Source organism: Aquarana catesbeiana, linkage group LG02, assembly GCF_042186555.1.
Source record: "Aquarana catesbeiana isolate 2022-GZ linkage group LG02, ASM4218655v1, whole genome shotgun sequence".
NCBI lineage: Eukaryota > Metazoa > Chordata > Amphibia > Anura > Ranidae > Aquarana > Aquarana catesbeiana.
The window spans coordinates 69731160-69756516 of NC_133325.1; the positions used below are offsets into that span (position 1 = coordinate 69731160).

Below are 25357 nucleotides of genomic sequence, written 5' to 3' on the forward strand. Positions count from 1 at the left end.
ATCTTAAAGAGTTGTTCCGACCTCCCCCTCAAAAAATTTAAAGTCAGCAGCTACACATACTGTAGCTGCTGACTTTTAATATTAGGACACTTACCTGTCCTGGAATCCAGCGATGTCAACATCCCAGCTGATGTTTCCATCGGCTGACGAGTCATACCGGCGCCATTGCTGGTAACCTAACCCAGCAGTGAAGCCTTGCGCCTTCACAGCCGGTTCCCTACTGCGTGCTGCGCTCTCTTACTGGTCCAAGCAGCAGGGGAAGGAGGAGGAGGGGTCCAGACTTCTGTCCTGAAAAGGTGCCAAATGTGGCACCGGAGGGGAGGAAGAATCAGATAAGCGGAAGTTCCACTTTTGGGTGGAGCTCCGCTTTAAGGATTTCATTTTCATGAGGCTGTGTGTGTAAACTGACTATAGGTGAGGCTGTTTCTCACTGGCCTTTTCTAAAGGGGGATCCAGATAATTCCCTTTATTCTGGACTGACTGAAAGGAACAATGTGTGCATGCTTTTTTAAACTAGCAGCCAGGCATTACTTCTTCCTTAAAGGATAATTTTACTTTTTTTTCTAAATTCCAGGTCCCCTCTGTATCAATATACAATTAATGTACTTCTTTTTTAGAAATAAAAAAAGCTTTCTATTTATCTTGCACGCCCCTTACCTCTGTGTCCATCTGGCTGTAAAAAAATACTTCTCCATTACTTCCTGGATAGACATTGGGGCGTGACACAGGAGAAGTTTACCAGCTGACCTCATTAGCACACACCCTGCATTTGCCCTTTCCCCTTCCAGCAGATCACTACCACCCACTTCATCAGGTGCAGGTTTGCCCAATGCAATCAGTAAATACCGTTCTCTCTAAATACGCAGCTATAGATCATCCATTTGGGAGAGAGTGCAGGAGCTGAGTGATTAGATAACAGCCTATGTGGATAGAACTGTAATATTGAAAACCGAAGTATGTCCTGAGTTCTGTAACGCTCACCATACACTGTAGAATCTGCTCGCAATCTATTAGCTGCATGTATAGCTAAAAAAAAAAAATCACCATTTTCCATCAAAAAAGCACACATAAGAAGAGAGTCATTCTGATGGCTTGTGGCTCTGTCAGAATCGGACTTTTGCTACATTGATTGGACTCTGTTGGAATCATAGACAAGGCAGAACCTCGTTAGGTACTTTTCATTGTTATTTTCATTCATTTTTCTATTGCTTTGGAAGACTGTGTTTGTTATACAATTTTTGGAAAATATTTAACTTGCACCATTTCTATTATTTATTACAGGCATTTGTATAGTGCCGACAATTTACTTTAGAGCTTTCCATACTGTACATTAACATCAGCTCCTGTCTTTAAGGAGCTTACAGTCCAAGGTCCTTAACCACTTGCCGCCCGCCATATAGCAAAATGACAGCAGCAAAGTGATTGTGGTAACCTGACCGGACGTCTTTCAGGCTAACAAGCCGGGGGCGCGCATCACAGCGATCGTTGTTGCGGTGTGTCAGTATGACACACCGCAACACCGATTTAGGTAGTCTCTGACAGAGACTTTTTACCACGTGATCAGCCATGTCCAATCACGGCTGATCACAGTGTAAACAGGAAGAGCCGTTGATCGGCCTTTCCTCACTCGCGTCTGCCAGATCTCTCTGCGACATAAAATAATATACCGGCCGGTACCAATAAAAGGTTCACCCGCACTTCCGGGGTGAAGAGATGCTCTCTCTTTTTAAACTTTTCGGAAAAAAAATCTTTTGATCTTACACTATGTGGAGCTTCCTTTCTTTTAAGTGGGATATCCGTGGATAGCAGAAGTGAAGAGGACAGGAGGGAGCACTCACAGGACCCGCTGTGTGCCGAATTTACTGCAGTTCAAAGGCTCTGGCAGGGTAATCAGCCACAGGCACTGCTGACCTTCTTTACAGGTCTGACAATCTGGTAAGCAGCCATTTTGCTTTGGAGACGGCGACATGTGGTTATAACAACACATGGGATTTTGAATATGTGAACCTTGACTGGGATTTAGGAGTGTGACGTTTCTATCCTTTCACTACCCTAGTCCTGCATCTGTCTCTTTTCCACTGCAAAAGACTGTATCATATTGGATATACATTTATTGATTTTTCAGTTGTTTTAGCCAGGACTTTAATGTTGCAATATAGTATATATATATGTCTATGAACATTATGCAGTCTCAAATGTTATGCACGACTCTGTTTTTTTTAATTTATGCTTTTATTGTGATATCACACATGAGAGTTGCTGCTTATTATTCTCATATAATCTTTTCCCTCATCTATTTAATTTTTTATAAGCGCGGTTCTTTCCCCCTACAAACATTCCTGCATATGATATATAATTAACTGTGCTATACCCTCTCAAAATAATATGGATATATTTGAGTACAGGGCGACTCGTGTAATTAACACAGATGGAGTCTTTGAGATTTCCACTAATAACGTAAGTGTTATTAGTGGTTTGTTCATGAGATAAAAAAATCTAACCACTTCAGAGATACATACCCTATAAGATATTGCTTTTTTAGAAAGATATATCCAGGGGACTATGGTCCCCCGTAGTCTGAGACGGGATGTATGTCCCCAGAAGGGTGAAACAGACCTGAATGCATTGTTCAAATACTTTAACGAAACAGGTTCCTGGATTTCCTCGCCCAAAGGAAAAGAGACAAATTGGTGCGTCTCGAAGAGGAAACCAAACAAATAAGGGAGAAATTAATTCCCTTTAAAGGGAGTGATGAATATAGAGAATGTTCGGTAAATTTCCACAAGCATCTTGAGAAAGAAGAAAAAGATCAAAAAACAAAGAAAAAAAATTTTAACAGAGACACAGGAGAGACTATCAAACAGGTTATGTTTTTGAGTGGCAGAAAAAACTTGCCATTAACCAACAGGAAAAGGAAAACCAAATGAACAGAGAGAACACCCAGAGTAGTAATAGTATGGATACCCTGAGTGGAGGAACTTCTAATTCCCAACGTACCCCTAAAAACCGGTCAAATCCAGGGAGGAGAGTTTCTTATAGGTCACCTATGAGGGGGAGTAACCCACCAAGGACTAACTATCAATCAGGCAAATCCCTGTATAGACCCCCCTTTAGAAGACAGAGGAGCCTACGGCCACACCACCCTGAATGCGCACGCTCTCATCTGATCTCGGAAGCTAAGCAGGGTCAGGCCTGGTTAGTACTTGAATGGGAGACTGCCTGGGAATACCAGGTGCTGTAGGCTGAAAAGAAAAAAAAAAAAAGACAGAGAGGAGGAGGAAATCATAATGGTAACCGGCACCAAGAGAGACAGGGATAGCCACCTACACAACCTCAGTAAACTAGACCCCAAGTTTCTCAATATAATGTTCCGACCCAAAATAGATTTTTTCCCTTACATAATAGGGATAGACCTGGGTATCATTACGAACCCAGTATTAGTTACAATAACGATTGGAGCTACAAGGGAATGGATCGTAGTATGCAGAGGGAAATGGATTTGGGGAACACTAGAAGAAATCATGACCCACTATACCCATATGACTATAGGGAATAGAATAGTTTGCTTTTACCTTGACCCACCCAAGGGGTCAAAAGACCTATAGAACAAATAGGGGAACTAGAGGGAGGAGGAGGATACAGTCAAAAAAAAGAAACAAATGTAAAAGAAGATGGAATATGTAACTTGAGCACACTAACACTTTCAAATGCTGAGATTAAAATTTTAGACAAGGGTTTGAAGTTTGCTCCTCCATGTGGACTGAACAAATTTCAAACCTATATGGATATTCACAAGTATGTCCGTAAGGTAAACATCAAGCATTACCTTCTCTCAAACCCTTTCAAAGGAAATAGAGCGACCGTGGATGGGGTACGCCACTCAAATGTGTGGAACGCCTCTCTGTTCAATCCTCCAGGAGGACTCGCTCTGTCTGTGTGTGTTTCGGGATGTGGTGCTAAGGGATTGGACACAAGATACAAACTAAGATGCAGAAGGATTTGGAGTTGGGACTTGATAAGCTATGTACTAATAAGGATTTGGTTATCCGCCCCGCTGATAAGGAGGGCGGGATTGTCATACTGGACAAAAGGGATTATGTTACAGAAATATAACGTATATTAGCTGACAGGGAGACCTACACATTGTTGAGGAAGGACCCCATTAGGGAATACAAACTTAAATTGGATAGAATCTCTAAGGGTTTCAAAGACGGCTTAATTAATAAAAAAAGAAAGTTTGTTTCTGATCCCTGGTGCTCCACGCACACCTGTGATATATTACCTACCAAAAATACATAAGAGTCTGACTTGCCAACCCCCCCCCCCCCCCCCCCCCCCCCCGGATGCCCGATAGTGAGCGAAATAGATTCCGTGACGTCCCGGGTGGGCAAGTATATCGACTGCTTTCTGCAATCCTTGGTCCAGGGGTTGCCATCATATATTAAAGACACACATCACATTTTTAATATCCTGTCCGAATGTCATACTAGGACAGGGATGTGGCTTGTGTCGGCTGATGTAACATCTTTGTACACAATCATACCGCATGCAATGGGTCTGTCGGCGGTAGAATATTTTTTTAACAAAGACCTGGGTTTGTCTAGACAACAGATAGAGTTTATTATGGAGCTGCTTTGTTTTGCGGCATCACATAACTATTTCTAGTGGGAGAATCCATTTTACCACCAGGACAGGGGTGTAGCCATGGGTGCCAAATATGCCTCCAGCCTGGCTAATCTCTTTATGGCCAAGTGGGAGGAGGATGTCGTCTATGCCCATCGGAGACTGGAGTTGTGGGCAAGATATATAGACGACATCCTCCTCCTATGGGATGGAGAGGAGGAAGGCTTAAGAGAGTTTATGGGGTCCTCAATAACAATAGGGGCATTGTATTGAATTATGAGGCCAGCAGAGAGGAGGTACATTTCCTGGATCTAAGGATCAGATTTGAGCCTGATGGGTTAATTACGTCAACCTTTTTTAAACCCACTGATAGGAATGCTTACGATCCCAAGACAGTTGCCACCATAAAACGTGCCGTCCCTAAGGGTCAGTATACTAGATTAACCTCTTCCCGCCCAAGGTACGTCATATGACGTCCTTGACTTTGTGCGGGTATATCTGAATGATGCCTGCAGTTATAGGCATCATTCAGATATCGGCATTTTCAGCCGGCGATTCCCTACACCATAAGAACGATCATAGCGGCTGTTCCACCGCTTGATTGTTCTTACAGGCGGCGATAGGGGATGGCCCTCCGGTGCTTTTATCGACTCACCGCTTCCATCGGTGAGTTGGAGACAGGATCCGGCGGCCCCGGATGGTGATCATAGAGATTTGCGGTGGACCAGATGGTCGCCGGAGTCTCTATGATCGTTCAGAGGCCAGGTGCGATGTTATGACGTCACGCCCGGCCTCTGCATTCAAACAAATGGCGCCACCTCGGCTGAGAAGCCGAGATCGTTTATTTTTTCTGATTTCAGGCTTCCCAGCCTAGAGGTGAGATGTGGGGTCTTATTGACCCCACATCTCACTAGCGATACATTCCTTGCAATAGAAATAAAAGTGATCAAATTTATTTATTTTTTAAAAAGTGGGGAAAAAAAAGTAAAATTAACAATAAAAAAAAAATATATTGAAGTGCCCCTGTCCCCGTGTGCTCGCCCACATATGAAAACGGTGTTCAAACCACACATGTGAAGTATCGTCGCAAACGTTACAGGGAGAGCAATCATTCTAGCCCCAGACCTCTGTAACTCAAAACATGTAACCAGTAAAAAAATTTAAAGTGTTGCCTATGGGGATATTTAAATACCGAAGTTTGACGCCATTTTATGAGCGTGTGCAATTTTCAAGTGTGACATGTTAGGTATCTATTTACTCGGCGTAACTTCATCTTTTACATTATGCATAAAAATTGGGCTAACTTTAATGTTTTTTTTTTTTTTTTAAAGCATAAAAATTTTTTTTTCCAAAAAAAAAAACGTGTTCGAAAAATTGCTGCGCAAATACAGTGCGGGATAAAAAGTTGCGACTGCCATTGTATTCTCTAGGATCTTTGCTAAACAGACATATATAATGTTTGGGGATTCTATGTAATTTTAAATGATGAATTTTACATGTAGGAGAGAAATGTCAGCTGTCATTTGGTAGCCTGGATGGGAAGTGGTTAAGATGGAATTGCACCAGAGTTGAGGAATTCAAAGAACAAGCAACAATATTGACTAAAAGATTAATTGACAAGGGATATGAAGTCAATTCCCTTAATGAGATAGTCGATCAGGTACAGCAGACTGATAGGAGTTTGCTGCTGAGAACTTGAACTATTGGGGAAGCTGCAGAGGGATCTACTGAGCCCTTCGTACCTTTTATCACTAGTTATTCAATACAGCATTGGAGGGTAAAGAAGCTAATCCAGAAACATTGGCACATTCTTTGTAATGATAAGATACTTGAATCTTCCTTACCCTCAAGGCCGCAGGTGTTATTTAGAGGGGTTCCTTCACTGAAGGATAAGATTGCCCCTAGTGTACTGAACCTACCATCTAAACCCACTCCCTTTTTTAAAATTTGGTTGGTTTTTATGTAGGAAATGCCAAGTATGTGCCATTAATGGCTGTCGACACACAAACAGTAGAGAATTCATAGCCATTAGTTCGTCACGTGTTTTTAAAATAAAACCTTTTATTACCTGCTCTACCACGGGGGTGGTCTACTTGTTACAATGTCCCTGCGGACTTCATTATGTGGGCAGGACCAAGCAGGCATTACAAGTTAGACCTAATGAGCACATTAATAACATTAGGAAGGGCTTTCTAAAGCATTCTGTTTCAAAACATTATGCTTTGGTACATAATAAGGTTCCTAAAAATATGATCTTTCTTGGTATCGATGGATATACCCCATCGTGGAGGGGGGTTCACTAATTAGGGGGATCTCACAACTTGAGATGAAATTAATCTATAAAGTGGGCTGCTTCTCTACGTTGATGTGAACGCTTTTGTAGACAACTCCTATGATCTTAACAGTATTTTTTGTAAGTAATTTATAGAATGATTGCTGTTATTAATGTAACCTATATGTAAAACTCCTATGTTAGTCTGTACACCTGAGACTAACCTGGACCCTGGTTAGAGATGCTACTGTACAATAACAGGCAGGGTAGGAAAGTATAATATAGATGACCATCAGCTGAGTATAAATTGCATATTTACATATTTTTTATTTATTTATATATATATATATATATATATATATGATTGCGAATTTAATAACAATTCCATATTGCTGAGTAGTAGATATCTTTTTTAATTCTTATTTTTGATATATATATTTACACAATTATTATATATTTAATATATATATATCTTATTGTCTATGCTGGCCATCTGACTTGGTGTCAGGCGGATCTCTATGCGGAGTCAGTGCCAGAGTGTCTCCTGCCTGACTTTCCTCTGAAACTTCCGGTTTCCAATGCAATTTCTCTTGTTCTTTTAATGATAGAGCAGTCTCTGGATGTAATTGGTGGGACGGTCCATAAGAGGGTAGCATTGGAGTACCTGTGAAGGGATTTCTGATGCTGTCCGTTTTTGGTGCTCTTTTATGCACATTCAATTTTTAGTTTAACTTATTTTTTTATGCTGGATATGCACCCGTTAGTAGTGTAATCTGCTAGGGGGGGTTGATTCCAGCAAAAGATACTATACGAGAGGCGTCCAGTTTACTTTCATAGGGAGGCTTGCCCTATATGGTCAATTAGAGGCTTAGTTCCTCCATTAAGTCCTCGGAACGCAAAATGAGGCTTGGTTTGTTTGTTTGCATATATAAGGCGATGACGCAGTACGTCGCCTGTGCCCCAGGACGACGTCAATCTGTGACGAAACTAGTAGAGCGGACGACGTGCTGACGTCATCTTGACATACGAAGTCACGGAAGTGCGGGCGAACATTTTATTTGTACTGGCCGGTATATTATTTTATGTAACAGAGAGATGCTGTCTCTTTTTTAAACTTTTCGGAATAAAATTGTTGGATCTTACACTATGTGGAGCTTCCTTTCTTTTGAGTGGGATATCCGTGGATAGCAGAAGTGAGAGGACAGAAGGGAGCACTCACAGGACCGCTGTGTGCCAAATTTACTGCAGTTCAAAGGCTCTGGCAGGGTAATCAGCCACAGGTGCTGCTGACCTTCTTTACAGGTTTGACAACCTGGTAAGCAGGCATTTTGCTTTAGTGACGGTGACAAGTAGTGATAACAACACTTGGGATTTTGAATGTGTGGAGTGCACCTATGAACCTTGACTGGGATTTAAGAGTGTGACGTTTCTATCCTTTCACTACCCTAGTCCCTTTTCCAATGCATAAGACTGTATCATATTGGATATCCATTTATTGATTTTTCAGTTGTTTTAGCAAGGACTCTAATGTTGCAAGTACTGTGATTAACCACTTCAGCCCCGGAAGATTTTCCTCCTTAATGACCAGGTCATTTTTTGGGCTTCGGCACTGCGTCGCTTTAACTGACAATTGCGCAGTCATGTGACGCTGTACAGAAAAAAAATTGATCTTCTTTTTTCCCACAAATAGAGCTTTCTTTTGGTGGTATTTAATCACCTCTACGTTTTTTATTTTTTGTGCTATAAACGAGCGTATAAACAAATCACAATAAGCGTATATTGATTGGTTTGCGCAAAAGTTATAGCGCCTACAAAATAGAGGATAGATTTATGGCATTTTTATTACTATTATTTTTTTTTATTTACTAGTAATGGCGTAATCAGCGTTTTTTAGCGGGACTGCAACATTGCGGCAGACAAATCGGACACTTTTGACACTTTTTTGAGACCATTAACATTTATACAGCGATCAGAGCTAAAAATAGCCACTGATTACTTTATAAATGTCACTGGCAGGGAAGAGGTTAACACTAGGGGGCGATCAAGGGGTTAAATGTGTTCCCTCATGAGTGTTTCTAACTGTGGGGGGATGGGACTGACTGCAGGAGGAAACTTATCACTGTTCTTAATTACTAGGAACAGCAAATCTGTCTCTCCTTCCCTGTTAGAATGGGGATTTGTGTGTTTACATACACAGATCTCCATTCTGGCTCTCGTGCCCACGATTGCGAGTGACCGGCGGACATCGCGACCGCTGGCCACGTGCATCGGGTGTCCCTCCCTGCAGCGGGCGCATGCCTGCAATGGCTTTTAATGGAGCCAAGGTACCCGTAAGTCGATTTGTGGGAACGAGCCAACTTGCCGACGTAAATGTGCGTGAGCTGGTCGGCAAGTGGTTAATAGTATCCTCCATCAAAAGATGATCTGATTACATAATCAAATCAAGAGGTCTGTCCTGACTTCTGTCCCTGTTATTTGTGGGAGGGCAGGGTTTTGCTTCCCTTACATTGAAAGATTGTCACTATGGACATCAGTCTTCTATGTTGGGATCGATTTTTTTTAAGGGTCTTTTAAGTCTTTTAAGGGTTGCTGGTTCTAGGAGTAATCAAAGCTTCTCATTAACATCCAAGAGTTGTGAGCAAATTATCTGTCGTTAGTTCACTAGACCCACCTTCTGGGGCATTATGGATTCATTTTTGTAGGTCACCCCTAGGAGATTTCTCTGAATTGCCTTGATGTGATGAGGGTTGGCCAGTGTTTACCTTTCTGTCAGTGCCTCTTTTAGGCAGACTGATTCGCTCTGTCACTCCAGAAAGTCCCAAACGATGTTCTCAGGCTACCAGATCCACCATTCCCATTTGGGTTGGATAGGTTTTTGTATAGGCCTATGAGCTGTGTAAGATAAAGTGTTACCTTTTCCATGTAAAGCATTTCATCATCAATCTTCTGTCTCAGAACGGTAAGCCTGCGACATTGTCTACAAGAGCACTCAAGTTCTACAAGAGTGCTTTGTCTTCCCCTGCATAAGTTAGTTTCGACTGAAAGGTTTTAAAAGTGGATAGTTAATGCCTTTGGTTTCCCTTTTGTTTTGGGATTTTTCTTGTTGGGCTGGTTCCCCTGTGTTGTTTTGATGTCACTCTCCCCTCTTTTAGGACTGTTTTTGGATGTTGCAAGGCCTCAATCTAACAAGCTGTGTCCCTAAGTGGATGATACAGAAAAAAGCATTTTAGCTGTACACAGCCATGCGGATCACTTCTACAGCTGTGTTTACCCACTCATGTGTCTAAGGCGCATTTCCCTAAACCCGGGTTCACACCATAATTCGCTGCGGACCGCACAGGAGCGCTGTGCGTCCCTGTTCACCATTTCAGGGACGAATCAGGGCCGATTCTATGCCTGAATTCGGCCCTGAAACGCAGCCAAAGACGCACAGCGTTCTTGTGCAGTGCGCACCGCAGCCGCCCCGGAGATATGTGAACCGGCTCCATAGGGAGCCAGTCACATTCTCCTGCTATGCGAATTAGATGTGCGGAAACGCACATCTAATTCGCATAGGTGTGAACCCGGGCTTAATGTCCCACATTCTCATTTGGGGAAATTCACTATACATGCATGTGCGGACAAATGCAGATACAAAATCAATCATCATTTACACAAGTATGGTCATGTATAGTCATTTACTTTACTTTATTGGCAGCTGTGCGCAACACTTGTGGTTCCCCAGGTTTAGGAAAGCCAGGAATTTTATGCTTGAGGACCTTTAAGCTAATAAACATCCATGTGCATAAGGACTTACTTGGGTTACTTAAGGCCTATTGATGGACACCCCCTTAAAGTGTTACTAAACCCAGGACCCTGTATTCACTATAGCTGGTCTCCCAAAGTACACAGCACATGAAAATGCAATTATTTTAGTAAATATAAACTGCTAAATACCTTTTCTCATTAGCAGTTATGTCTTGTGACTTCTATCAGTGTCTGACCAAGCATTTGTTAAAGCTTGTAGGAGGAGTTTTCATTCTCATCTGACTGTCCTATGAGGCTGCATGAGCCCCGACCCTCTGGACAGTGCTGACTGGCCCTGTGCTGTTCACATGCACTCTCCCAAAAAAAAAAAAAAAAAACTCTCTAGCAATACACACCAAACTGAGCATGTGCAGAGTGCCTCCTACGGCCCTGTTCTATCAGGAGATGGATTGGGGACTGTGGAGGAAGGGGAGGTTCAGAGAAGACAGGATCGAACAGTCTTTTTACACAGTGCAGAGGATTAACCCCTCAAGATCCACAGTGAGTATAACAAGCATGCTTTACTGCATATACAGATTGATTTTACTGTTGTGGGTATAGATACACTTAAAATCTTATTCTCTCTATGTGCTTACTTCAATATGAGCAAGTGTGCCTGGGGGGAGGGGTGTCTTTGATTATACATTCATATGGGCTGGTCTTCAATTTACTATCACTATAGTATTATTTTTTTCATGTAGGTGGCAGTGTAACATTCTTTTTCTTTTCTTTTTCTTACTATAAAGCTATGCCCCCCCCCCCCCCAGACTACAAGATAAGGATTTGACTGTCATCCTGTAGCATTACATGCATACATGTTGCATTGAATATGTGGCAAGAGACTGTAGTGCCACCCATTCTGTAAGGCCTGCTCTATCTGGCTGTAAAAAAACGTTATCTAATTTTTAATTTTGGTAAATTGAGTGGACCTTCTGACTTTAGCAAAGTTGAAAAGAAAGTCCTAGATAGAGCAGATTGTTCTTTTTAGCCCTTGAGAAAGTGAAACTTGCTGAAAGTCATTACGAGTGAGCAATGGTAGTAATTGTGTCCTGTCTGTTTTACTACTAGGACTGTCAAACCGCGCCCTTACTGACTTCCGTCTGATGAAGGACCTGGCCATGGAGACTCATGTAAATCCAGAACGCAGGCAGCAGAGATTGCAGAGCCTGGCGAATAACATTGAAGGGTAATCCATTTCATAGTCTGAGAGTCTTGTTCCCAATACATGAGTTCCATAAGAAATTACTGTGAATTGGATTGTATCAAGACAGTGCCAGGAAAGATTACATTCATTTCCCAGTAATGCTGCAATGCTTAACCACTTCAGCTTCGGAAGGTTTTACCCCCTTCTTGACCAGGCCATTTTTTGCCATTTAGCACTGCACTACGTTAACTAGTAATTGCATGGTCATGCAACGCTGTACCCAAATTAAATTTATATATATATATATATATTTTTAACACAAATAAAGCTTTCTTTTGGTGGTATTTGATCAGCACTGGGTTTTTAATTTTTTTATTATATAAATGAAAAAAAGCTGAAAATGAAAAAAATATATATTTTTTTTTTACTTGCTGCTATAAAACATATCCAATAAAAAAAAAAGTTGTGCACATAAGTTTACATACCCTGGCAGAATTAATGATTTCTTGGCCATTTTTCAGAGAATATGAATGATAACACAAAAGCCTTTCTTTCACTCATGGTTAGTGTTTGGCTGAAGCCATTTATTATCAATCAACTGTGTTTACTTTTTTTAAATCATAATGACAACAGAAACTAGCCAAATGACCCTGATCATAAGTTTACATACCCTGGTGATTTTGGCCTGATAACATGCACACAAGTTGACACAAAGGGGTTTGAATGGCTATTAAAGGTAACCATCCTCACCTGTGATCTGTTTGCTTGTAATTATTGTGTGTGTATAAAAGGTCAATGAGTTTCTGGACTCCTGACAGACCCTTGCATCTTTCATCCAGTATATATGACAGTAATTCCGCGCTTAGGAATAGGAAGAAAAGGGACTGCTGCCCCCCTAATAAATGAATATCACCGAAGTGATATCTAAAAATGGATAATAATCTAGGCAGGGGAATTGGCGCTGTCCAGCTATATGTGCATAGAAGAATATAAAACTTCTTTGAAAAATAAAATAAAACGGAAATACTTTTAAAAGTGGTGATGTGTGTGAACAATACAGGAGCTGTGGTGTACCAAGTACAAACAATACCCTTAGTAGATAATAATAAAGTGCAACGGGCTCCTAATAATAAAGAATGTGCCTTAATACCAATTTCTCAAATGCCCATGTGTGCGTGAAGAAATATACCCCAAATGTAAAGTGTGTAGAATACAACCAATATCCCTGGCAGAAAAAGCAATAAAGTGCAATAGTGCTTTTAGACAGATATGTAAATGTGCCTTGACCTCAAATAAATCAACTTCCAAAAAGGTATAAAAAATTAATATAAATTATGCCCGCAAGTGGATGAACAATTGTGGCAATCTAAATAATATTGACAAGTCAGGTAGACAATTATAGCATAAAAAATGAAAGAAATCCCCAACAGGTGTGCATAAAAATGAAAATTAGAAATATATATAAAAAATGTGAAACATAAATGTCCAAGTTCCAAGTCCCAGAGATGTGTCCTTATGATGGAAAAAACGTGATCTCCGCTTTAACTGATATAGTCCCCGTCCTCCACTACACCCCCACTCGTGCTTGCACTCACCGGACTACCTCACCCCTGCAGGGGTAAAGGCATGTGTGGAGAAATCCCGCGGTGGCGAGTCCAAGGAGCGTTCCTCCGTCCAGGGGTATAGTGTCCTTAGTGATATCCCCGATAACAGACATCCATATAAAATGAGGAGGAAGGAAACTTCATAGCGTAACTCCACAAAACGATTTTATTACAAGTCCTCCTCTGGCCAAATCTGAACTATTGGGGCTAACTTCAGCAGGATAATTTGTAGAAGGAAAAGAAGGAGTCCAAATGCTCTGTAGAGTTTATGAAACCGTGGTATGGTCGAAAAGCAGTCTACTTTTTGACCATACCACGGTTTCATAAACTCTACAGAGCATTTGGACTCCTTCTTTTCCTTCTACAAATTATCCTGCTGAAGTTAGCCCCAATAGTTCAGATTTGGCCAGAGGAGGACTTGTAATAAAATCGTTTTGTGGAGTTACGCTATGAAGTTTCCTTCCTCCTCATTTTATATGGATGTCTGTTATCGGGGATATCACTAAGGACACTATACCCCTGGACGGAGGAACGCTCCTTGGACTCGCCACCGCGGGATTTCTCCACACATGCCTTTACCCCTGCAGGGGTGAGGTAGTCCGGTGAGTGCAAGCACGAGTGGGGGTGTAGTGGAGGACGGGGACTATATCAGTTAAAGCGGAGATCACGTTTTTTCCATCATAAGGACACATCTCTGGGACTTGGAACTTGGACATTTATGTTTCACATTTTTTATATATATTTCTAATTTTCATTTTTATGCACACCTGTTGGTATTTCTTTCATTTTTTATGCTATAATTGTCTACCTGACTTGTCAATATTATTTAGATTGCCACAATTGTTCATCCACGGGGCATAATTTATATTAATTTTTTATACTTATTTGGAAGTTGATTTATTTGAGGTCAAGGCACATTTACATATCTGTCTAAAAGCACTATTGCACTTTATTGCTTTTTCTGCTAGGGATATTGGTTGTATTCTACACACTTTACATTTGGGGTATATTTCTTCACGCACACATGGGCATTTGAGAAATTGGTATTAAGGCACATTCTTTATTATTAGGAGCCCGTTGCACTTTATTATTATCTACTAAGGGTATTGTTTGTACTTGGTACACCACAGCTCCTGTCACGTACTGTTCACACACATCACCACTTTTAAAAGTATTTCCGTTTTATTTTATTTTTCAAAGAAGTTTTATATTCTTCTATGCACATATAGCTGGACAGCGCCAATTCCCCTGCCTAGATTATTATCCATCTTTCATCCAGTGCTGCGCTGATGTTTCTGGATTCTGAGTCATGGGTAAAGCAAAAAGATTGTCAAAGGATCTGCGGGAAAAGGTAGTTGAACTGTATAAAACAAGAAAATGTATATAAAAGATAGGAATTGAGAATGGCAATCAGCAGTGTTCAAACTCTAATCAAGAAGTGGAAAATGAGGGGTTCTGTTGAAACCAAACCACGGTCAGGTAGACCAACTAAAATTTCAGAACACAACAAAAATTGTTCGGGATGCAAAGAAATACCCACAAATAACTTCAGGTGAAATACAGGACTCTCTGAAAACATGTGGTGTGGCTGTTTCAAGATGCACAATAAGGAGGCACTTGAAGAAAGATGGGCTGCATGGTCGAGTCGCCAGAAGAAAGCCATTACTACGCAGATGCCACAGTACCGCTTACAATACGCCAAACAGCACAGAGACAAGCCTCAAACCTTCTGGAACAAAGTCATTTGGAGTGAGGAGACCAAAATTGAGCTACATTTGAAGAGGAGTCAACAAAGCCTATGATGGAAGGTACACAATTCCTACTGTGAAACACGGAGGTGGATCGCTGATGTTTTGGGTTCTGGAGTGACCATCTCAGTCTTCTGACCTCAATATCATTGAACCAGTGTGGGGAGATATCAAATGTGCAGTTCATGCAAGACATCCCAAGAATTTACAGGAACTGGAGGTTTTTTGCCAAGAGGAATGGGCAGCTTTACCATCTGAGAAGATAAAGAGCCTCATCCACAAATACCACAAAAAAGCTGTCATTGATGTTAAATGGGGCAATACACAGTATTAAGAACTGGGGTATGTAAACTTTTCATCAGGGTCATTTGGGTAGTTTCTGTTGTGATTATGATTTAAAAAGAGTAAACAGTCGGTTGATAATAAATGGCTTCAGCCAAACACTAACCACTAGTGAATGAAAGTTTTTGTGTTATCATTCATATTTTCTGAAAAATGGCCAAGAAATCATAATTTCTGCCAAGGTATGTAAACTTATAAGCACAACTGTATTCTGCTACATGTCTTTGGTAAAAAAAAATCCCAATAATTGTATATTCATGGTTTGCTGTGGTATATATTTTGGAATTTTTAATTCTTTTTTTATACTTGTAATGGCGGTGATCAGTGACTTGGGGGACTGTGATAGTGTGGTGGGAAATCTGACACTAAACTGACACTGGGTGGGAACTGACTAACTGCCACTGACATCACCAGTGGCACCAATACAGTAATCATTGATAATGCTATACACTGTCACTGTACTAATGACACTGGCTGGGAAGAAGTTAACATCGTGGGGTTAAATGTGTGCGTAACAAGTGTTAACGTGTGTATTATATGCTTCTATTTACTGAAAATCACTTTGTTCGAGATTGTTCCCTCAAACAACACAGGACTCTGGGCCGTGATTGGACAAAGTAGATCAGATCCCAGCCATAAATTATTGGTCAGGACCTGCGCGCCCTGTACCCAGAAGATGCCAGCAATGTACCGATACCTCGCTCTGCCTGTAGGAGCCACCTGTCCGCAGTACAATGTGGGCGGGAGCGGTCCTGAAGAGGTTAAAGAAGAAACTCCACTTTACTTTCACTGACAATCTATAATCTTATTAAAGTGGAAGTCTGGTCAAAACCTAACTAAGCTTAGCACTGCTCCGACCCCCATTATATCTCTATACTAATTACCTTTTAAAGGAAAGATGCTTATATTTACCTAATCTAAGAGCATTTTGGTCCGGTCACATGATTGGCTCCCTGTGCCTGCTTCAAAATGATTTAAGAAAGAATGCCAACTATATAGTCAAATGATTGGAACCATAGCCACATCCCTAAATAGAGAAAGAAAAACAAAGAGATGTCCCCTGGGACTTTATAGGCATATGTTGGAAACCAGAAAGATGCGTAAAGAAGTATAATAAAAAGTACAACTTTTATTGATCAAAAAACATCTAACAAGAGACGAGAATATCACATTTACTATACATGAATGGTAATCATATATGGATATTATACAGCTGAATTCTATGACACACTTAATCTCATAGTAAGTGGCCATAACCGCAAAAGAAATCCCAACATGTTTCAGAATATACATTTAATTCCTTCTTCAGAGGACAGTCAGAAAAAAGCTGTAACATCTGGTAATATTATAACAGAGTATCAGAAAAATATGGTATACAAAGAGTAAAAACAGGCATGACAAAAAGCAAAGATAACATCACTGGGAAAAGACATTTTCGTCTGAAAAATACTCACATGGTGGCTACCATTGACAGATATAAAAGCACAACGTTGATCATGAGGTTAAAGCTCTCCAAATTGTCCCATTGCATCTGAGTGTTGCTAGCAGGAGGGGAAAATGCCCCTAGAGGTAGAGCGGCAGAGATTCAGTCCAAAAAACAGACTCCTCAAGAAGTGAAGACAGGCGAGGTGAACATTTTTTAGAAGATATGAATAACATTGCTGTAGCTGTTCAGGCGCTCACAAGGATCATTTATCTGAGGACGGCCCTGGCATAAAAAATATACATGATTATAAAAAGTGTATTGTTTGGCAGAAAGACAAACAGAAGCTTGAAATAACTCTGGAAAATTTTACTGGCAAGCAATTAGCAGCAAAACATGGATTATATGCATGCAATAAATCCATGAATGGGGTAAAGCTGCCATGATTCTGAAATTCTCAGCATCAGTGAACAGTTAAATTGAGCAGGAGTAAGTATAATAAAGGATATTCCAGAAGGCAGAGAAAAAGCGGCTAGCCAGTGCCGGCTTCAGGGTAGAGGAGAAACAGCTGACAGCAAATGCCCCATAGTAGGTATGTAGGTGACATCATCGTACAGGCTCTGCGGCTGTTGTCGGTTCAGGCTCTTCTCCCCTAAAGCCGCTGGGGAGATCACGTGACCAGACAGGAAAGCTTTTAGATAAGGTAGGTATAAGCATCTTTCCTTTACAGGGTAGTTAGTATAGAGCTTGGAATAGGGGTGGGACAGTTTTAAGCTTAGTTAGGTTTTAAAGGGACTTGCGCTTTAACACTTCAAAAATGCAAGCATTTTGAGAAAAACACTCAATATTTAAAAGGGCATTGGGGTTGTTGATTGACTGTGCATGGAATCCAATCAGTTTCTAACTTCAGCTTGTTCAATTAAGCTTTGACAAAAAAAAAAAAACCTGGAAGCTGATTTGTTTGTGTGCAAAGGTGCACCAGATTGTGCACTCTCCAGATTTAGTAAATTAAACCCATTGTGTTTATAGCAGTCATGCACATGTGGTAGAATTTAACCACTTGCCGCCGACCCACAGTCAAATGACGGAGGGACAGTGCGGCTCTCGTTCTGGGTGGACGTCATATGACGATGCACCTGAATGGCCGTTCCCGCTGGGGCACGTGGCGATCACGGCAACGCCGTGTTGCTAGGACCCCGATCAATTTAAAGAGCCGCTAACGCAGCTTTTTAACCATGTGATCGGCTGTGTCCAATCACAGCCGGTCACATGTAAACACAGATGTGCCGGTAATTGGCTTTTATCGTCTCACACTGACAGAGTGTGTGGCGAGGAGAGTCGATCAGCGGCATCTCCTCGCAGGGGACAGCAAGACAGGTAACAAGGCGCCAGCAGTGCCAGCAATCAGTGCCCATTAGTGATGCCAGTCAGTGCTGGCTTTCAGTGCCGCCTATCTGTGCTTCCCATCAGTGCCGCCTATCAGTGCCACCCATCAATGCCCATCAGTGCCACTTATCAGTGCCCATAAGTGCGGCATATTAGTGCCACCTAATCAGTACCCATAAGTGCAGTCCATCAGTGCAGCCTCATCAGTGCACATCAGTGAAGGAGAAAAATTACTCTTTTCGACCAGACTGGTCCGACGGGCTTCATCGGACCTTCAACTGACTTTTCCAGTCGAAAATCTGACAGACTTTAGATTTGGAACATGCTTCAAATCTTTACGTCGTAACTCTGCCGGACCCAGAAATCCGCTCGTCTGTATGCTAGTCCGACGGACAAAAACCGACGCTAGGGCAGCTATTGGCTACTGGCTATCAACTTCCTTATTTTAGTCCGGTGTACGTCATCACGTACAAATCAGTCGGACTTTGGTGTGATCGTGTGTAGGCAAGTCCGTTCGTTAAAAAGTCCGTTGGAAGTCCATCAAAAGTCCATTGAAAGTCCGTCGGACCAGTCCGGTCGAAAAGTCTGTCCGTGTGTATGCTGCATAACACTAACCATGGCACTGACCTAGATCTATCCTTGATTTTTTCTTTATTTTTTAAAAATGTTTTTCTTTTTTTTATACACATTTTGGTCTGTTTATAGCTCCCTCTCCTGCAAGTAGAGAAAGATGCAATGTACTTTCTCTCCATGCAGGAGAGGAAGTAAACACAGGGGCGAGCTGCACAGTGACTGATCACTGTGATAGGCATTCAGAAGTGATCAGGTGACCACCATTGGTACGAGACCCAGCACAAAAGAAAAGTACACATATATGCAGCCCCATGGAGAAAAGCCCAGCGGGAACGAGTTAACCACAAATGGACATACCTATACGTCCTCAGTTTCAATGGTTCTACCAAGATCATTGCTGCAGCCATAATCCTGGTATTGCTTTTTTAAAGCCAGCAACACTCTTTAATGTAAAAGTGATCCTGAAGCTATACAGCCACCTGATCACTTTTGACAGGGTGGGAAGAAGGGGGGTTCCTAATCTAATCATCTAATAGGCTCCAAATCTCTCAGTAAAGAGTATCTGTCACTGCCCATGCTATCACAAGGTCTATTGTTTATCCAGTGTGATAGCAATAAAGTTGATAACAAAAAACTAAAGAGAAAGTGTAAAAAAGTAATTTTCCCAAAAAGAAATAAAGAAAAAAATGAAAGCACCCCTGTGCTCACGCATAAAGGTAAACTCATACGTAGGTGCCATGTGCACCTGTATATGGTGATCACACCACACATGTAAGATATTGCAGCAACCATCAGAGCGAGAATAATAATTCTAGCACCAGTCCTCCTGTTTAATTCTAAATGGTTAACCTGTAAAAGCCTTGCCTATGGAGATACCATATAAACCTTAGATGCATCTGCACTTTGTAGAAACTAGGCATGATACATTGCAGTGTTGATGAATGTTAAACTCACAGCTTCAGAACATGATTCGCCATATTGGCTTGATAGTAATAGTGGTCCCATGTCCATGAGCCTTTTCATTTTGCAGCTTAATTCTCGTCTGTCTCGCTTAGGCCCCTTTCAGTACAGAGAGACCTCTAAAACCCTCAAAAACATTTCTTGTTCATGAACAGATAGAATGTACAATGTATGATGGCAGGATCACTCAGGCAAGGATTTTCACTGCTCCCAAAATCTTTGCTGAACTCTATCCAGTGGAAAAAGAGTTCACTAAACAGTGGTCTATTGTAGTTTATCCTGGTGTCTCGGTCTTAAACAAACATCTCACTATACCTGTTAAAAATGTTCCTTCTCTCAAAGATTCTGCAGATTGAATGTTTGAGACACTGTTAAAGGTTCACTTTACTTTAACAGGTCCAGCCCTACAACCAGCGCTCATTATTTCAGTATGTCAAACGGAAGTTAACTGGACTAGGGCAATAAACAAACAACATGACCCTGTTTTCCAGAATTGAGCTTTACCTGAGTATTTGCAGCAGCTACTTTCTGCTCTTCATTTTTGTGTGGTTGCTCTAGAACATGTCATGAGACTAAAATTCCACAATGGCCCCCAATCTCCCATGATTAGGCCCTGCTGTGGGTAAAAAAGGTTGGGGCCTGGCTTTGGATGAGAAAGTGGTTTGCTGTGATTGCAATACAATACTGTGACAGGAGTCACTTTGGACGGGGGGTCCGTGGCACCCAGAATCCCTTGGGGAGGATGGGAAACCCTTATTTCAGCTCCATATGCGCCTCCTATTTCTAAGTCACCCTGTGTCTCTAATAGGGGCACAGGGTGACTTAGACATAGGAGGTGCAAGGGGAGCTTAAACAAGCGTTTCCCAACCTTCCCAAGGGTTTCTGGGTTCCACGAGCCCCCCACCCAAAGTGACTCCCGTCACAAATACATACGGGGTGTCATCATCCCTACTATAATTTACACAAGCAGACAAGAATCTCCATGGGACTTTGAAGTGTAACAGGATGAGCCCCTGTCACTGTGAAGTTGGTCAGGAAAAGGACACAGGGTTTGCACTCTTGCAGAGTGCAGGACTGTGGAGTGTTAATTTTGAGTGGAGAAAACTGCTTTTGCAACTTTCTCTGGATTTTGGTATTTCCGGATGGGGCTCCTGGGTTTGGAGATTTAAAAGTGACTTGGGAGGGAAGAAATCTTCAGCCCACAGTGGGCAACCAGCACCGTGTGTGCCCAGGTGCACACAGTCCTTATAATGAAGGTCTGCTGAGAGGTGCAGGTGGACGGGAGTTGGAGCAGTTACTGCTGTTTGAAGACGGAGCCCTGTCAGAAGATCCAGGCATTCCTGTTGGAGACTGTAACCTTTGTGGGGGGGGGGGGGGGATTTCTTGTCCAAGGACTGGGAAAGTCTAGCCAACTACAAGAGTCTGGGAGACCAAAAGAGGGTAAGGGAGCTGAGGAGGCCAGTGAGTCCAGGGGGCTGGGAGGAATCCAGAAATCTCTGGAGGAAGTAAGCCTGAGGTACTGGGAAAAGCCCATCAAGAGGCCACATGGGGCCTGAACAGCAAGGTGTTGTCACCTAGGCTGAGGGAGCCTGAATAGCCAGAGGTCTGGGAGACCAAAACAGAGCAAGGGTACTGCTGACCAGAGAACCAGGTGGCTAGGCATTTTCCAGGATTGATATTTTGCTGGAGAAGAACCCCTGTGTGGGAAACTTTATGCTATACTTTTCTTTTGTTTTCTGCTGTTTATATAAAAGTGGGTTACCAGGTCCTTAAACGCAGTTCCTTCTGACATGACATTCACTAAACAAGGCATCTACCACTGAGCTAACAATTCCCCAGGTCAGAGAAGATAAAAACAATTCTGATTATGTAAAAGAGTAAATGTACAAAACTTTATAAAAATACTATAAAAGCAAATTTTTGCTTTAACCACTTGAGGTCCGGGCCTTAGCAGAATGATGGCTACAGCGCGGACCTCAATTTCCGGGAAATTCTGTGCTGGCCGTGTCCCTTGAACACAGCCAGTCACAGATCGCTGTAAATGTCCAATCCAATCATCCGATCAGTGTGGCCAATGAGAGATGATCTCAATCGTAAACATATGAGATCGTCTCTCATTGCCGTCTCTCTCTCCTCACACAGCGATCTGTGCTAGTGAGTGAAAAAACACATCTACAGTTATAAACAGTGCCCCAGTACAGTGCCTATTCAGTACAGTGCCTATTTGGGATCTGTGCCAGTCTGTGCCCAACTGTGCCATCGGTGATCAGTGTCCATCTGTGCACTCCTTTGTAATCAGTGCACATCTGTGCCACCTCATCAGTGCCCACCTGTGCCACCTCATCGGTGCCCACCTGTGCCACCTCATTGGTGCCCACCTGTGCCAATCAATGCCCATCTGTGCCACCTCATTAGTGCACATCTGTGCCGCCTCATCAGTGCCCATCTGTGCCGCCTTATCAGTGCCCATCTGTGCCGCCTTATCAGTGCCCATCTGTGCCACCTCATCAGTGCACATCTGTGCCATCTCATCAGTGCACATCTGTGCAATCAATCAGTGCACATCTGTTCTGCTTCATCAGTGCCCATCTGTGCCACCTCATCAGTGCCCATCGGTGCCACCTCATCAGTGCATATCTGTGCCATAAATCAGTGCCAATCTGTACTGCCTCATTAGTGCACATCTATGAAATCAGTGCTCATCTATGCAGCTTCATCAGTGCCAATCTGTGCCGCCTTATCAGTGCCCATCTGTGCCACCTCATCAGTGCACATGTGTGCCACCTCATCAGTGCACATCTGCAATCAATCAGTGCACATCTGTTCCGCCTCATCAGTGCCCATCTGTTCCGCCTCATCAGTGCCCATCTGTTCTGCCTCATCAGTGCCCATCTGTGCCACCTCATCGGTGCCCATCTGTGCCACCTCATCAGTGTATATCTGTGCCATAAATCAGTGCCCATCTGTGCCGCCTCATTAGTGCACATCTGTGCAATCAATCAGTGTCAGTCTGTGCAGCTTCATCAGTGCCCCTCTGTGCCACCTCAGTGCCTATCTGTGCTCATCAGTGCCGCCTCATCAGTGCCCATCAGTACCTGTGTAGTCGTATCACCACCAGCAACCATGTCCAAAAGAGTCTTTTCCGCCAAGGAGGCGTACCAAATACTTTCCCAGGCCGATGGGAGCAACGGGGAGCTGTCTTTTTCAGATTCAATTTCAAACTCAGATTCTGAGTCGGACATAAATTATGAGCCAGTCCTCAGTAGTGGAACACTGAGTGATTTAGAGGAGGAAGATATTCGGCCCGCCAAACGAAGGCGTTCTGGTGAGGAGGCAGTCCCATCCACCAGCACTGCAGTGCCATCCACCAGCATCGCAGTACCTCGGCAAGAAAGGCCAAGGACCCATGCCAGTCTTCCCTATGCCCTCCAGAACCCCTTGTGGCTTCCTCCTAATTCAGGAGAAGCCAACATTCCCCCTTTCACTGCCCAGCCAGGAGTCCAGCTGGACATGGAGGATTTTTCCCCAATCAATTTTTTTAATTTAATTTTTACCGAGGACATGCTATCAACAATTGTGGCCCAGTGCAACTTTATGCACAGCAATTTATTTTAAGTAATCCAACGTCCTATTATGCCCGTCCCTACGAGTGGAGAGACCTAACGGTGGAGGAGTTGAAGGCTTTTTTATGCCTCACATTTTGCATGGGACTCACCAAAAAAAAAAAACACTTTGAATTCCTATTGGTCAACCCACCCCATCCACCACATGCCAATCTTCTCCAAGGTAATGCCCAGAACCAGATACCAAATGATAATGAGGTTCCTCCATTTCAATGACAATACCCAGTGCCCTCCCCGAAATGACCCAAATTATGACAGGCTTTTCAAAATGCGGCCACTTCTAAATTATTTTTCTGAAGTATTCCCCCAGCTGTTTACCCCGGACCAACACATGTGTGGATGAGTTCCTTGTTAAATTTAGTGGCAGGCTTTAAATCAAACAATTTATTCCCAGCAAAAGGACCGCTATGGGGTGAAGGTATACAAATTATGTGACCGAGTCACAGGGTACATATATGCCTTCAAAGTGTACGAAGGGAAGGACACCCAGCTGCAACCCCCTAATTGCCCAGCCTACTTGGGATCAAGCGGGAAAATTGTTTGGGACCTCATATACCCCCTACTGGAGAAAGGCTACCATTTATACGTAGAAAACTTCTACACATCTCTGCCCCTGTTCCACAACCTTCCCTGGAAGAAGACACCAGCATGTGGCACGGTAAAAAAAAAACGGAAGGGCTCTCCTCAAAGTCTTGTTAATAAGAAGTTGAGAAAAGGAGAAACGGAAAGTCTGCGAAACAAGTAGATTTTAGCAGTGAGGTGGAGGGACAGAAGGGATGTCTACATGTTGTCTTCGATCCACAATGATACCTTCGTGGAAATCCCCAGAAGGAATGGCCCCATACAAAAATGCATCTATGAATATATGTTCATGGGGGAAATCGACTTCAATGACCAAATGCTGGAACCATACCTTGCCACAAGACGGACATACCATTGGTATAAAAAAGTCGCAATTTATTTTTTTCAATTGGCCATATACAACACATATATCATTTACAGCAACTCCACCCAAAACCCCAAACGCTTCCTTGGCTACTAGGAGGAAGTTTTCACTGCCCTTATAATCCCGAACGGCCCACCAGAAAACATCCGATCAGATGTTCTTATTTGACTCTCCAAACGCCACTTTCCAGATAAACTCCCTCCCAGACCAACAGGCCAACGACGTAAAAAAAAATGTAAGGTGTGTACCAGAGCAGGAGTCAGAAGAGACAGATCTTATTACTGTGCCCAATGTCCTTCTGAACCAGACCTCTGCATTGGTGAATGTTTTCGCCGTTACCATACTTCACTAAATTATTAGTGAAGTATGGTAAACGTAATCCTCGGTTCCTGCCTTCACACACCTTCACACCCCTTATGCCACTGCCTGCTCTGCAACTGACCCTGGCTTGTTATTCAACCACACTTCTGTCTGACGATTCTGTACATACCTCTGGCTCATCTGGAACTGACTCTGGACTGTTATTCGACCATGCTTCTGCCTAACGATTCTGTACATACCTCTGCCTGATCTGGAACTGACCCTGGACTGTTTGACCATGCTTCTGCCTAACGATTCTGTACATACCTCTGCCTGATGTGGAACTGAACTTGGACTGTTTGACCATGTTTTTTGCCTGCCTCATGGACTGATCTTGTACCCTGCTACTGGACTAGTGGGATTCAACACAGGGGTCTCACATATGTGAGGGGCTCCAGAATTGTTTTTCTGAATGAAGAAAACAATTTTATTTGTTTTCTCATTCTTAGATTAGGATCTGGAGACTCGGAGGCTTCAAAGAGATTTGGGTGGGAGAAGCCTCTACCCCTGTCCCCATGCTGTCCTGAACGAGTCCCTACTTCTACCTGCTGCCTGTAGGACTTACTG

The 25357-nt window shown here is 42.6% G+C and overlaps 1 protein-coding gene and 1 non-coding gene across 2 annotated transcripts in view; both read left to right on the plus strand.

The window, feature by feature from the left end:
- The window catches only part of PIWIL4 (piwi like RNA-mediated gene silencing 4), a 400590-nt gene that overhangs the window by 191510 nt on the left and 183723 nt on the right, over positions 1-25357 (plus strand). The window contains exon 9 of the mRNA XM_073612470.1: positions 11750-11867. Within this exon, the coding sequence (XP_073468571.1) occupies positions 11750-11867 (118 nt within the window). The remainder of the gene's footprint in view (positions 1-11749; positions 11868-25357) is intronic.
- On the plus strand, positions 3126-3244 carry LOC141130683 (5S ribosomal RNA). The gene has a single exon (XR_012242454.1). It is a non-coding gene; the product is annotated as a 5S ribosomal RNA (ribosomal RNA).